This window comes from Crinia signifera, chromosome 1 (assembly GCF_055691185.1).
Source record: "Crinia signifera chromosome 1, ASM5569118v1, whole genome shotgun sequence".
In the NCBI taxonomy this organism is placed as follows: Eukaryota; Metazoa; Chordata; class Amphibia; order Anura; family Myobatrachidae; genus Crinia; species Crinia signifera.
Window position 1 is genome coordinate 123005237 of NC_139217.1, and position 13249 is coordinate 123018485.

The 13249-nt window shown below is 40.0% G+C and overlaps 1 protein-coding gene across 5 annotated transcripts in view; it reads right to left on the reverse strand.

Annotated features, from left to right (window-relative positions):
- Positions 1–9300, reverse strand: part of MARCHF1 (membrane associated ring-CH-type finger 1) — a 345392-nt gene extending 336092 nt beyond the window's left edge. For 4 of the 5 annotated variants that reach the window (XM_083172830.1, XM_083172820.1, XM_083172836.1 and 1 more), the window contains exon 1: positions 8406–9300. In XM_083172830.1, the coding sequence (XP_083028956.1) occupies positions 8406–8495 (90 nt within the window). In that variant the 5' untranslated portion in view covers positions 8496–9300. The remainder of the gene's footprint in view (positions 1–8405) is intronic. The other variant, XM_083172851.1, reaches the window with a different exon arrangement.
- Between the last annotated feature and the right edge of the window lie 3949 nt (positions 9301–13249).

Genomic DNA, 13249 nt, shown 5'->3' on the forward strand with positions numbered 1-13249 from the left:
TGCATATACACCTCCTATTGGATGTCTATAGTGATCCGTAGAGTAGGGCACCTTTTGTGAGGGTTAGTTTTGGCATTGTGCTGTTATTTAAATGAAAATTGAACCAGTTAAATAACAGCACAATGCATATGTTATGGGGGAATGTTAACTTTTAGTCATATTCCCCTGTATGCGAAACAGACAGTTCTTAGTATGCCACACACAGGACCCTCACCCATAGAGAACTCAGTGGTAGATTTATTAAGCTCGGTGAAGTGATAAAGTGTCTGGTTTTTATCACTGACCAATCAGCTCCTACCTGTCATAGTTCAAACCAAGCCTGTAACTTCACAGTTAGTAGCTGATTGGCCGGTGATAAAAACCAGACACTTTGTCACTTCATCGAGCTTAATAAATTTGCCCCACAGACACATACCGCTACTTGCTCATGCGTAAGAAACCGTGTCATTCTAAATATAAGAAGCTAGTTGTAATTGTCCATTTAAACCATTGCAGCTAAGTAGGTCTAGTGCATGTCACCTCTGGCTTAGTTGCAACAGTTTAAGCGAGCAAATATGAATAGTTGAGATGCACTAGTAAGAATTAGCAGGTTTGAAATGCAGGAGAAAAATAACTCAAGTGTTAAGTATCTATTCTGACTCAATAACGGGTAGTACGGATGGTGTAATGGTTAGCATTACTGCCTCACAGCATTGAGATCATGGGTTCGATTCCCACCATGGCCCTAACTGTGCAGAGTTTGTATATTCTCACCGTACTTGCGTGGGTTTCCTCTGGGTACTCCGGTTTCCTCCCACAATCCAAAAATATACTGGTAGGTCAATTGGCTCCCAACAAAATTAACCCTAGACTGTCTGTGTGCGTGTATATGTGTGGTAGGGAATATAGATTGTAAGCTCCACTAGGGTAGGGACGGATGTGAATGTTCAACTATTTCTCTGTAAAGCGCTGCGGAATCTGTGTGCGCTATATAAGAAACTGTTAATAAATAAATAACCAGACTGCAAGTGTAATGTAGGGTACATACCAAAACAATCATGATCGTGAGCAGATCATGAGATGATCATACGATGGTTGCACGATCTGTTGGAGCACCCGATCTGCATATGATCTGCATACGATCGGATCACAATCTGTACCCAGTTAAAGGGATCGTTTTCAAATACTGGCTGCAGCAGGTAGGATCTGCAAAATGACCAAGCCACCAGCGGGGATGCGCAGCATATCAGAATCGGATCTAAAACATGCCCAATTTACTTAACTCAGTCAAGATTGTATCGAAATTGGGGGAATTGAGGCCAAATCGCTCTGGTGTGTACCCAGTATAAGGCTTCCAAGACAGTTTATGTGTGTATGTCTGTGTATTGAACCAGTACTTACACCAAGAGACTTTGTCCGACAGTGTCAACTCAACTGAAGAGGCATGTGTGAAGAATCCAGATGAGGGTTTATATCAAGCTGATATTCTTATAATAATGCACAGATCAGTAAGTGATAATAATTTGTTAGCGCTCCACAGGAACTAACTGAAGGCTAAAATGACAGATTCACAATGTGCTAGAGATAGGAAGAAAGGCAGCGCTATTGACATCTGAGCCTAGCTACAGGAATCAGGAGGGACAATTTTCACGAGATGCAAAGCTTTGCAATAGTGACATGACAGAAACCGAACATCATATGGAACACATGGAACATGACAGTATCTGCTTGTGGTGAATGAGATTGGGTGGTTTTCTGTAGGTCTTCTGCAAGTCTTCAGTATGACATGAAACATAGCTATTACTGGTCAATTACATGTTTACATGGATTCGCAGTCCCAACTCATACCACATGGACATGCCCTATACTCTTATGGAAACCCAGCTTGCATGATGCCTTGTTGAGGTCCATGGCCTAATATGGTTTGTGCCACACATGAAGAGTACATCAGCCTGAAACAACTAGAACCATGTTCTATTAAACCACATGCTGGTATAATATACCATGGTCCTCTATGTTACAATTAGGGATGTCAAAATCCCAGGTGAGGTGCTGTGTCTAGTGTAGTAGTGTTAATAGGGGACTTCTGCTCCCAAATCCCAAGAAAGCTCAAGAATGATGCACTCACCTGTTGGATATGCATTTAGTACATCCTGCATTGAAAATAAATAAGACTTGAAACCAGTGGTGCTTGATGGTTATGAGGAAAATTATGGGCAGACCCAGCTGTGCATAATTGTTAAGCACCCATGATCATCCATTGTGCCGTCAAAAATGGTTGGTGGTAATGCCCTCAAAAAGGTATGTGCACATGTGACACCATAGATAGCGGAATGCTGTTTCTACTGTACTACATAGAGTCAACTTATATGTGGCCACACTTATACCTTGCATCTCCCTTTTTGATTCAACTTTACATGTGTTTGTCTGACCCCCTCTCCATATGGTACATTCCTCTGGCCACTTCCTCCCCATGTATTCCTCTGACCCACTTTCCCATCTCTATCCCTACCCAGTCCCCTCCCCAAAGCTGCTGACTGATTAACAGAAGAAGTGTGGATGGAGAGAGACTTACGTAACTGACAATAGGAATGGCAGGTAGAGCTTTCACTAGCAATAACCCCTGGAAGCTATGTCTACAACATATCAAGTAACAAAACCTCTATGGTAAAGCATTAAAGAAAAAAAAAAGAAGAAAGATATAAATGAAAAAAAAACTTTTTGTGATATATTAAAAGAATTGCAAAACAATATTTAAATATATATATACAGTATATATATGTATAGTTTGTAATTTTGCCATGCAATTTCCTAAACTGAGTGGACAATGGGTAGTTTAGGGTACCCCTCCAACTTTTTTTTATAATGCCCACAAAATATTAGTTATGTCCTTATTTGAGTTTCTTTATCGATATACTCATTCAGCACTCATAATGGTATCAGACGAGCACCGAGTATAGAATGATGCAATCTCACCTAAATACTTTATTTCACAATGCATATTACATTAGAGTAACAAAAATAATATAGAAAATGAAGAAAAGATGTTGCATAACCCAGTACAAACAAGAGGGACAAGATGTACTCTGAATAGGCAATCAGGTCAATCTTTTTCGTAAAAGAGCTTAATGTAGCTGTCAACATGTGTTTAGAAAGGAGCACTTACGAAACAGCTATTTAGTATCCAATCCTTTCTAGCTACATGTAACAAACATTTCATAATATATTGAAGGCAACTTATTACAAACCAGATAACAGCTAGAAAAAAAAGTCCACAGAAAAGTCTAGGAAAGCCTGCGGGGACATTAAAACACCAGATGATTTGCTCTGCGGCAAATGAGTGCCCTTTAGTTGAATTTGCTGTAAGCACTTAATGGGGCCTCACTATTTACTTCTAGGAAATATCATGATGACATGGTTTCGAGCTGGTCTTTAATTAGAAGGAAAATTGCACTTGAGATTTGTTTTTGCGGTACCCACATTGGAAAATATTATGCCACTGTAAAAAAAAAAGAAGAACCATGTGCAATAATAATAGAGTGGTTAGAAAGTTTACAAACAGATGCAAAAACAACACTCATATATAGTTTTCTCTAATCTTATTTATTTATTTTCCTAGCCGTGCTCATTAATCACCCCCCACCCCCCATTGGCTGGTCAATGGTCATCATCTGACTATCCAATTAAAGACCTTTTTCCCAGAAGAAAAATAATCCCATTGTTATGCAATAACACATGTGAACCGGAATTTGTTCTGGGACCCATGTCTTATTGCTACTCTGAGGGCCACTTATCTGTGATTATGCTTTTGCATGCATAATCTCAAATAAATGCTGGCTATCAGTACTACATGGATTGCCTTTGGCAAATCCATTAGCCACTGGAAATTACCATGGCCAATAAGTAACCACCCTTAGAGGGATGTTTATTAAAGCTTGGTGAAAGATAAAGTGGAGAGAGATAAAGTACTCACCAATCAGTTCCTGTCATTTTACAGACAATTGGGCAGATGTATTAAGCCTGGAGAAGAGATAAACTGGAGATAAAGTGAAAGGAGATAAAGCAACAGCCAATGAACTGTGTTTGAAAATGACAGTTGGGAGTTGATTGGCTGGTGCTTTATCTCCTTTCACTTTATCTCCAGTTTATCTCTTCTCCAGGCTGAATACATTTGCCCCCCCGCTGATTGGTTGGTCATTTTTACCCTCTCTGAGTTTTGATAAATACCCCCCTATGCTTAGTTCAGCAATTCAATGACAATCCATTTATACCCAAGGTGGTGTTCTGGTGCATGTGATTCATTATTTAATGTGTGGGCGGAAGTGCTGTTGTCTAGTTCAGACGAGGGACAGATTTTATAGTTAAGTGAAATTTTTGCTCAAATTCATTTATGTCTTGGAAAAGCTTTCTAATATCTTCATTGACAAAAATAATATAATTTGTAATACCACTGCCCCGATAATAAGATAAAGATTGAATTGGTAAGAAGTCCACAAGTGGGTTTTAACTAATGTTAAACATGCTCGAATAAACCTTATTTCACCACAAAATATGAATTTAATTACAATTTTATAAAACTGTCACGTTTTAATAGGCTGGCTAAGAGAGCAATACTATATAGTTAGGTGCGGGTTAAAAGATCGGCAATAAATAGGTAGACACTATATGGATGACATCAATTAAGTCGTTATGTTCAAATGTTCAACTGCATCGAAAGGACACAAGTATTTTGGGGGGGTGTCATTTTGCTTGTTTAAATATATGTCACTAAGCTTTGGGCAAGGTGGCTTGTTCCACTACCACTGTGCTCATCACAAATTACTTTTCCCAATTGTAGTCCACAAGCCAAAGTTGAAAACACATAAAAAATGTTGACCTCTGGAACTTGTTGTTGATCTTTTCAACTGTCAACCTTTCACATATTAATCTTTTCACCATGTCAATCGTTTTTACCTGTTGACTTATTGACTGTTAACTTATTTATTGTAGACCTATCATTTGGAATCCATACAGTCACCATGCAAGTGAAACACTGTAAAAAATAACTTTCTAAAGGAAGTCGGACTTGTATTCCTGTACAAATATATTGTGTAACATCCACTTAGTGGGCTCTGGTCACCACAGCAATGATCCTGGTGTGTTGCTGTGCCTGTCTGTTCTGTATGTGCATTTAGTTTTATTATATGAATTCAGGGTACTTGTTTAGTTTCACGGCGGCAGTTACGTAGTTTACATAGTGCTGTATTGAGAATACCAAAACAGCACTATGCTGCCTATGTTAACTACGTAACTGCTTCTGTAGCCCTGAAACGAAACAATGGTTAATATCCCCACTATCCACGTCATACCCCCAGTATCCACGTCGGCGTGGAGCTGATCTTATAAAGTGTGGCGAGCGCAGCGAGCCACCGAGCCCGAAGCGTGGTGAGCACAGCGAGCCCCGGAAGTGACACGTATACACGTCCACTCACCACACTTTGGGCTCGGTGGCTCGATGCGCTCGCCGCACTTTATAAAATCAACTCCACGCCGATGTGGATACTGGGGGTATGACGTGGATAGTGGTGATATGACGTGGATAGTGGGGGAAATGGCCACCGCGTCCGCTGGGTCCCCGCGATCCACCGATGGGTCCCCCTTCTACGGCAGTCACTCCCTGGCGCCATCGTTCAGTCCCCCTCCTCCGGCACTGGCAGCGTACAATCTACGTAATTAGCGTAGTGCCGTTGGGGCAGCAGGGAAACCATGTGATGCTCCCCCAGCGGCAATGCGCTGAATTACGTACATTGCTGGTGCCGGGGAGTGACTGCAGGAGGAGGGGGACTGAAAGCTGTCACCCGCGGGGCTCAGTAATTCTAAAACCCACCCTGCTCCCTCTGCCACCCACCACTCTGGTCCCAGTGTAACGTAGAGCTGCCGCCGTGAAACTAAACAAGTACCGAATTCAGTCATAAGGTCACAGTGGAAACCTTAAAACTGTGACTATTATAATATAAATATGTATAAAAACATGCTGATATTGACCCTATTTCTGTTTGGATCGCTTCTGATACTTGGGTAACAGTAAGCATATGCAGGACAGGTCATGTGATCACATAGTGATCGCATATAAAATCTGTGATTGACTCTGCCTGATTGAAAGTCTGAGGTGTTGTCCAGGAGGGATGGGATTGTTTCTGTTCGCACTTATTGAGCTAATTATTTATTTATTTATTTATTTATTAGCAGTTTCTTATATAGCGATTATGGTTCAGTTTAGCTTCCAATCATGAATAAACCTGGCCAAACTAATGAACGTCCTGCGGAAAGTACAGTTTGATAACTAACCACTGGGGGTGGGGGCTGAAATGCCGGCTGAATTCCCCCTAATAATTCCAAAATATTTTTTCTACATTGATGTTAGTGTTCCTTATCCTTCTCCTGTGCTGCCAGATACACTACTTACATTCACCTGGCTGCATCTAATAACATTTCCAATAAAAGGCCACCTATGATGTCACATTGTAGACACCTTACCTTTTAGGAATCAGTGTTCACAGGGGTGTAATGCTATTGTTAGTGGCAGTCGGTGCTGGGTTTTCAGCGTGCACTTCCCAGGGGTGGCAAGCTAAAATGTGCAAACAGTGACCAGCTTGAGCACTAATGCAGGACTTTCCAGGTCACGCTTATTAGTTTAGTCCGGTTCAGCTGCTTTTTGTGGCTAAAACCGAAACTAATTAGTGCGCTAGAAAAGTCAATCGAATATTACCCCAAAATCACCTGTCTATTTAGAGGGGAGATCGGCCATTATGACCCGTATTTAATCCCAGACTTAATTTTCAATGGGTGAAAAATCATCAGTTTTCGCCCATTTTTTGTGTGAATACGATTTGCCCTATTCAATCCCACAGCTAATTTATCACCATTGCTGTGAATTCATGTGTTTTGGCAATTATGCGGCTGTTTATCCCCCCTCTAAAAAAAGTGAAATGGCGAAAATGTACTGAATAAAGAGCGAAAATGTCTGTAATTGAATACTGAAAGGCAAATGTTAGCAGGTTTTTTTTTCACCTGGTGAAAATCTCGGCCAAGATTGAATATGCCCTTCTATAGCAATTAATTTCCCTCACAGAATGTAGAGTGCTAGAGAAAAATTAGCTGTAGAAGATAATGTGATGGAAAGCTTAATACTTGCCTAAAATTATGACAAATAGCAGAATGGCTCAAGGTACAGTATAGTTAGGATCTTTAACAGGTTGTTTTGCCTACCCAAGAGGTTGAACACTGCACTACAGTATATACTGTAATGTGTATTCCTAAATCTGGAATTTTTTGCTGATATGTCAGGGTTATTTATTTGCCCCAGGTCACCCCAGCTGGCATACTACACATCAGTGGTGGTCCCAGTAGAGGTACAACAATGATTTGATTTTTCATAACCTCTGGATGAAAATGACTGTTATCATCTATACAGCCATAGCCGATATACTCCACAGAGTACTTTGAATTCCGTGGGATGTACCATACAGGCAGATACAGTGTATACATCAGAGAGGACCATGCAAGCGGGAGTTTAGAATGTATAGTATAAGCCTTATCTGCACTATGTGCTTTCGCACAAATAACTTATGGCAACAATTCCTTTATATATTATTATTCAGGATATAATGTATATACATCTGTCTATGGAAAATAATGTATTTATTTTTATATCTTTACATGGACAAATCTAGCCATTGCCAATCATTGCACACTGCCATATCCTTCATTGAGAAACATTCCAACATACAGTATTAATCCTTTCATTATTAAAGCACAAAGCTCCCTAGTCATTAGAGCAAGTGCTGTATTATAATTAATTATGAGAATGATAAGATCAGAAAAAATGACTGACTCCTGACAAAAGATTTACATGTACTTAATTATTATAGCATCTGATCGCTGTAAGATAATTGCGTTAATAAATAGACTGATCATAAAAGCTTTCATGTGCAGTATATTGAGTCAGTATTTACTGTATGGGCATCAATATTCAGACACTGAATTGTAGTGTAAAGTAAAATATAATCTAGAAAAGTGCTAATATAAACGTAATACTGTAATGGCGCAAGTAATAATAATAATAGTAATTTACTCCATAGTACTTGACTAATAACTGTAGTTCCGTTAAACATAAATTAAATACATCATCACAACCATCAACAGTATAACAAATAAAATCAATACACCAATAACATCCTAATTAATAAGACTCATGTTAATTCCTTTCATAACAAAGCCAGATAAACAACATAGATCATCATAAAAGCGTCTCATTATGTCAAGGAAGGATTGCAGAGCACACATTGCTGCTAACATTGCTGCTGCTTCTGTACAGCTTTCATCCTAACAGACAGTATTGTCACAGAGAACAGTGTCATATGGAGGAAGAACAATCTCGTACTGACCTGAACTTCTTTGTTCTTTTTTCCCATTGAACTTCTCCCATTCCTAGCAGTTTCCCGAACAGGGACTACAGAAATCTGTTGCAGGGGCATAGTGTAAGTGCTGCAGGTAGCCAATACCTGATTGGATACTTGATGCTTGCACTCCCCCTTTGTAGCCCACCTGTGTAATAGCTCATATCCTTGATTTTCCAAGCTCAGTTCTATACACACACACAATTAAAAAAAAAAAAAAAGATTATTGGAAATGAATGTTTTCAGTAAATCCGGATCTTCTAAAGCAAAAGACACAAAATGTGTTTAAAAAAAAAAGACACAATCCAGTTAGTGTTGCCAAAAGATGAACACAACAACTTCTAGGTAATATGCCTTGTCATTCGAACACCCTTTCACTCCCCCAGGAGCAGTTTGCAATTCAATTTCTATGGTACCTAATAGCTGTCATGGAAACCAAGGGAACCTGGGTCTCACAGGCCATTATTAGCAAGTGTTTCCTCTAATGGCACAGACTTCCACATTTCCAGCCGCTGCCACTTCTTCTTTTGTTTCTCAGTTGATTCCCCAGGAGGCTACTGAGCACCCTGAGATACTGCACCGTGCTGACTAGGTAAATAGGCATAAGGCTGAAAAGCTTAGTGTCCTATTTTGGAGCCAAATCTCTTCCTTGAAAAGCACAGATAGCTTGCTGTGTCGTTCATGCGTCTAATCTGCTTAGGTCAAAGGATCTGCCTTCAACTGAAGAACAGCAGTGAATGATTCAGGTGTAAAAAGCAGTGCCACACTGGCAGAAGCAATGTGCTATTCTGAAGCTGGTTGTAAAGCAGATTCCACTTGCTGTATTGTGTGTGCAGGCTGTATGTGTATCTGAGGCATAATCAGCAACCGCAGCTCAGGCACAGGCAACAGAAACTAAGACGTATATGAAAAACCCCACAGATAAACACACACACACATCCTGTACTTGTTACACTGGCACATACAATGCTGCATACATTATATAACATTGGCATTTAAAGCAGCTGGCTTATTACAAATAATAGACATTAACTTTTGCTTTCTGTCACGTGTGTGACATTACCTGCTGCTAGTGCTGATTAAAATACTAATTTGTAAAGTGACCAAATTCTCACGAAGACGCTTAATGAATAATAGAACAAACTGTACAACAACAACAGCGGCAGCAGCAAAGACGGACATTGGCGAGAACATTATTGGAAGTCTCCTATGTGTCTCTGTCCAGGTCTAGCTCAGTCAAATACACTGTGCAAGAAAAAGCCCTCACTGTACACCTGTGCAACATTTCTCTCCCCTATTCCACCTCGCTAAGGGGTATAGTTAATAAAGTGTGGGTTTTATAGAAGTGTAGATGTTGCCCAAAGCAACCAATTTATTATCTTCTAAAATAGGTTAGATGAAATCTGATTGGTTACTATGGTCAACATCTCGACTCCTGTAAAACCTTCACTTTAGTAAATATACCCTTAAGAGTACCCAATTGTAAAATGGAGACTGCAAGCGATTCTGCAGATGCATAAAGCATAAATCTCTTTAATGCTCAGGATGGAAATGCATTTTTTTATTAAAATGAAATGCATACATCAGAGTCAGGGGGCATGTTAAGCCCATAAACACAGGTGAGTGGCTTCTTCTCCGTCCACCGAGCCCCCACTCTGCTCACAAAACAGCGAGGACATTTTGATCAAGCGTAGACATATGGAGTATTGGCGAATAAAATTGATGCCTCTTCTGTACTTGCGCATTGACGCATTAAGCAGATCATTACAGCTCCTACTGCAACATTGAGCCGGTTGTGCCAAAGAAGTCAGTCCTTGCCCTAATATACATCCAACTCTGGGGGTCCCGACTGTCGGTACGTAACATAAGTTGAGACCCTAGGATTCAATGTACCACCTGCCAACTGCTAAAAAGGGGTCTTGTCCACGAAAACGGACGAGGATTGTCTAGATAGGGCCTTGATCTCAACAATCAACAGCCGTTTTTGCCAAAACAGGCCTGACTGCTTTTAAAGTCGAGTCCATTCTGTGAATCTGCCTCTTAAATGCTGTCGCGAAGGACAGCATTGAATAGGCGCCCGCCGTTATTTCCACCATCGGAAATAGTGGCGAAATAGTGTGAGATCCTGTATGAACAAAAATGACAAAAACATATCTAAATGAAATTAAACACATATCTGATTCAATTCAGCTACTGTAAGTGATCTTTTTGTATTTGCCTATTTACACTCCATGGACATTTAAAAATAGCCTGCCATGGTCATGGTACATTATAGTCAGTACAATAAAAAATGTAGCTCAGATATCCATTGACTTGAATCATAGCTCTCATGCAACTCAATTATATATGTATGGGAATATACCGTTAAACCTCAGATTTGTACAAATTTTGCATGATAATCCATGAATGCACATGTCATATAGAGAAAGCCAAAATATTTCTTAGGAAAATATCCTCAACTATAGCTGCTCACACAAACAGAAAGACATCAAACATCAGGGAATTCCCACCAGATGTGTATAATCAAGTAATGTCTTTCTAATGATCTTAAATCAACAAACAACATGATATGTTCTTTGCTTTGTCCCATTTTTCATAATCTTAAATCCCGCTGGACTTCAATAAAGTATACGTTACCATTTATCTTGCATTAGTGTGTCCTATAGGCTAATTACAGAGTGTATTAAGCGAGTGGCAACTACCTCCCATTCTTTATCTTGATCCAGTATTTTCTTGAACTACTTGCCATGATTGTCCCGAACAATAAGATGTATAATGTTTAATGTCTGATAATATTCAGATCTCCAGAGTGATGTTTTTCCAGACAGGCTGCCATGTCTGTTAGTGACTAGCCTTTATAGTACAGTATGTATCTATGGTAATATACTTTGGATCTCTCCCCTTAACTTGACCCATAGATACTGCAAGAACACACCACAGGCAAATAGACTCACTCCACTCCTCCAAGTGCAGACAGTAGACTACACAGTGAATGTCTCACCTTAAACAGCTCCAAGTGACGTTCCTTGTCTTAGTATTTGTATGTTTTGCTACGCACGGGGCTGAGGCAGCTATATTAAGGTTTAGACAATGGTATATATTAAAAACAGCGCCTGTTAAATGAATGGGTTAATGCATAATTATATTTATGAAAATGCCAAAAGGCTAAAAGCTTGGAGCACCATAATGTTTAAGCTCTTTTGCGATTTTTAGAGATGTTTGGATAGTTCGGGGTAGTATTGGGGTCTGTGAGGCACTATGCTTGAAGCAATGATGGGCTAAATTATCTTTCCCTAGTCCTTCGTCTTCTGGACATCCATTCTCCTCGAAGCCTTGGAGGCGGTATTAAAGATGACTCTTTTGTGTTCCTGCCACACTTGCCCACTCTCCTGGAATAGTAAAGGTTGGTATAGTGCTCACCTCTAAGAGGTTTTCTGTTTAAGCTGCTGGTCTCTGGGAGAGGGCTAGTCTCCTGTAGTCATCAATCTAAACAGGGGTGTAGAGACCTCCGCTCTGTGATGTTTGTGTGCTAATCAAGTGCAATGAATACTAAATGATTCTTGTAGTGTATTTAAGATAGTTTAATTTTGGTCACAATGCCTGTCTTAAATACGGTTTTACAAATGTTACAAATAAGTGTCCTAGCGATGCTACTGGAGCACTTATTAGATAGGTGTCTGAAATCAGACAATCAACTTTCATATAAATGCATATAACACAAAAACCCCAGCTAAAAAACTTTGTAGAACCTTATAAAATGCCCTGCAGTTTATGCGCATTTGATTCCTTTTAATGATATTCTGAACTGGGCTCCATAGGCTGGAGAACGGTGATCGCGGCACTTGAACCGCAAACACCGTCTCCGTTGGAACGCACGGCCATCTTTCGGGAAGCCGTCATACATCTCTCCGGCGCTTCGGAGTTTTTGTGTTATATGCATTTATATGAAAGTTGATTGTCTGATTGTTTAACCGGGAAGTTATTGATAGAAGGGGTATATATATCACCAGAGAAGTCATTTCCAGAGTACTGCCTGAGGAAGGAACAAGGTAGTTCCGATACGCGTTGCAGTAGCCTGGAATTTTCTGGAGGGGGACCCAGCTTTGTTGATCTTGGAGACGCCTGGAGGCCTGGTTAATCCGGAAAACCAGCAGCACCTTAAGATAGAAAGATCTTTCTACAGGCGTTTTTATCATCGCAATCTGTAATCCTCCAATTTTAATAGATTGAGACACAATACAGTGGTCTTTTTATTTGAAATTACCCCTTGTTTTTTCAAAATTTATTGTATTCCCCTATTGTTAAATAAATTTGTCTATACCTACAATATTACACTATTTTGGATTTCCATTTCTCTATGTCTCCATCACGTTTACAATAATGGAGAGCCTCTGTTGAGGTGAAGGCACGTAAGAGAAGAGAAGTAATGTTTTATCTATATCCACTTTTAGGTTCACTTAATAGAAAAGGGACCTTACACCTCACGGTTACGGTTTCAGACGGAGGGTCTCAGCGCACAAAGTCACTAACTATTTTAATCACATACTGTATAGTGGAGGTTGGTTACAATTACTTAATGCATCTCCATGCCCTCAGACTGCCCGTATGCCAGAATCATGTCCCCTCTTTTGCTGAATTGGCTACCCCCTCCCAGAGGGAACAGCCAGAATGCTTATATGTCCATGGGTGACCATGGTATCTGAAGGGTCTATATACTAAGCTTTGAAGAGCGATAAAGTGGACAGAGATAAAGTAATAGCCAATCAGCTCTAAACTACCATGGTACAGGCTGTGCTTGAAAAATGAGCTAGGAGTTGTTAATTGGTAATTTT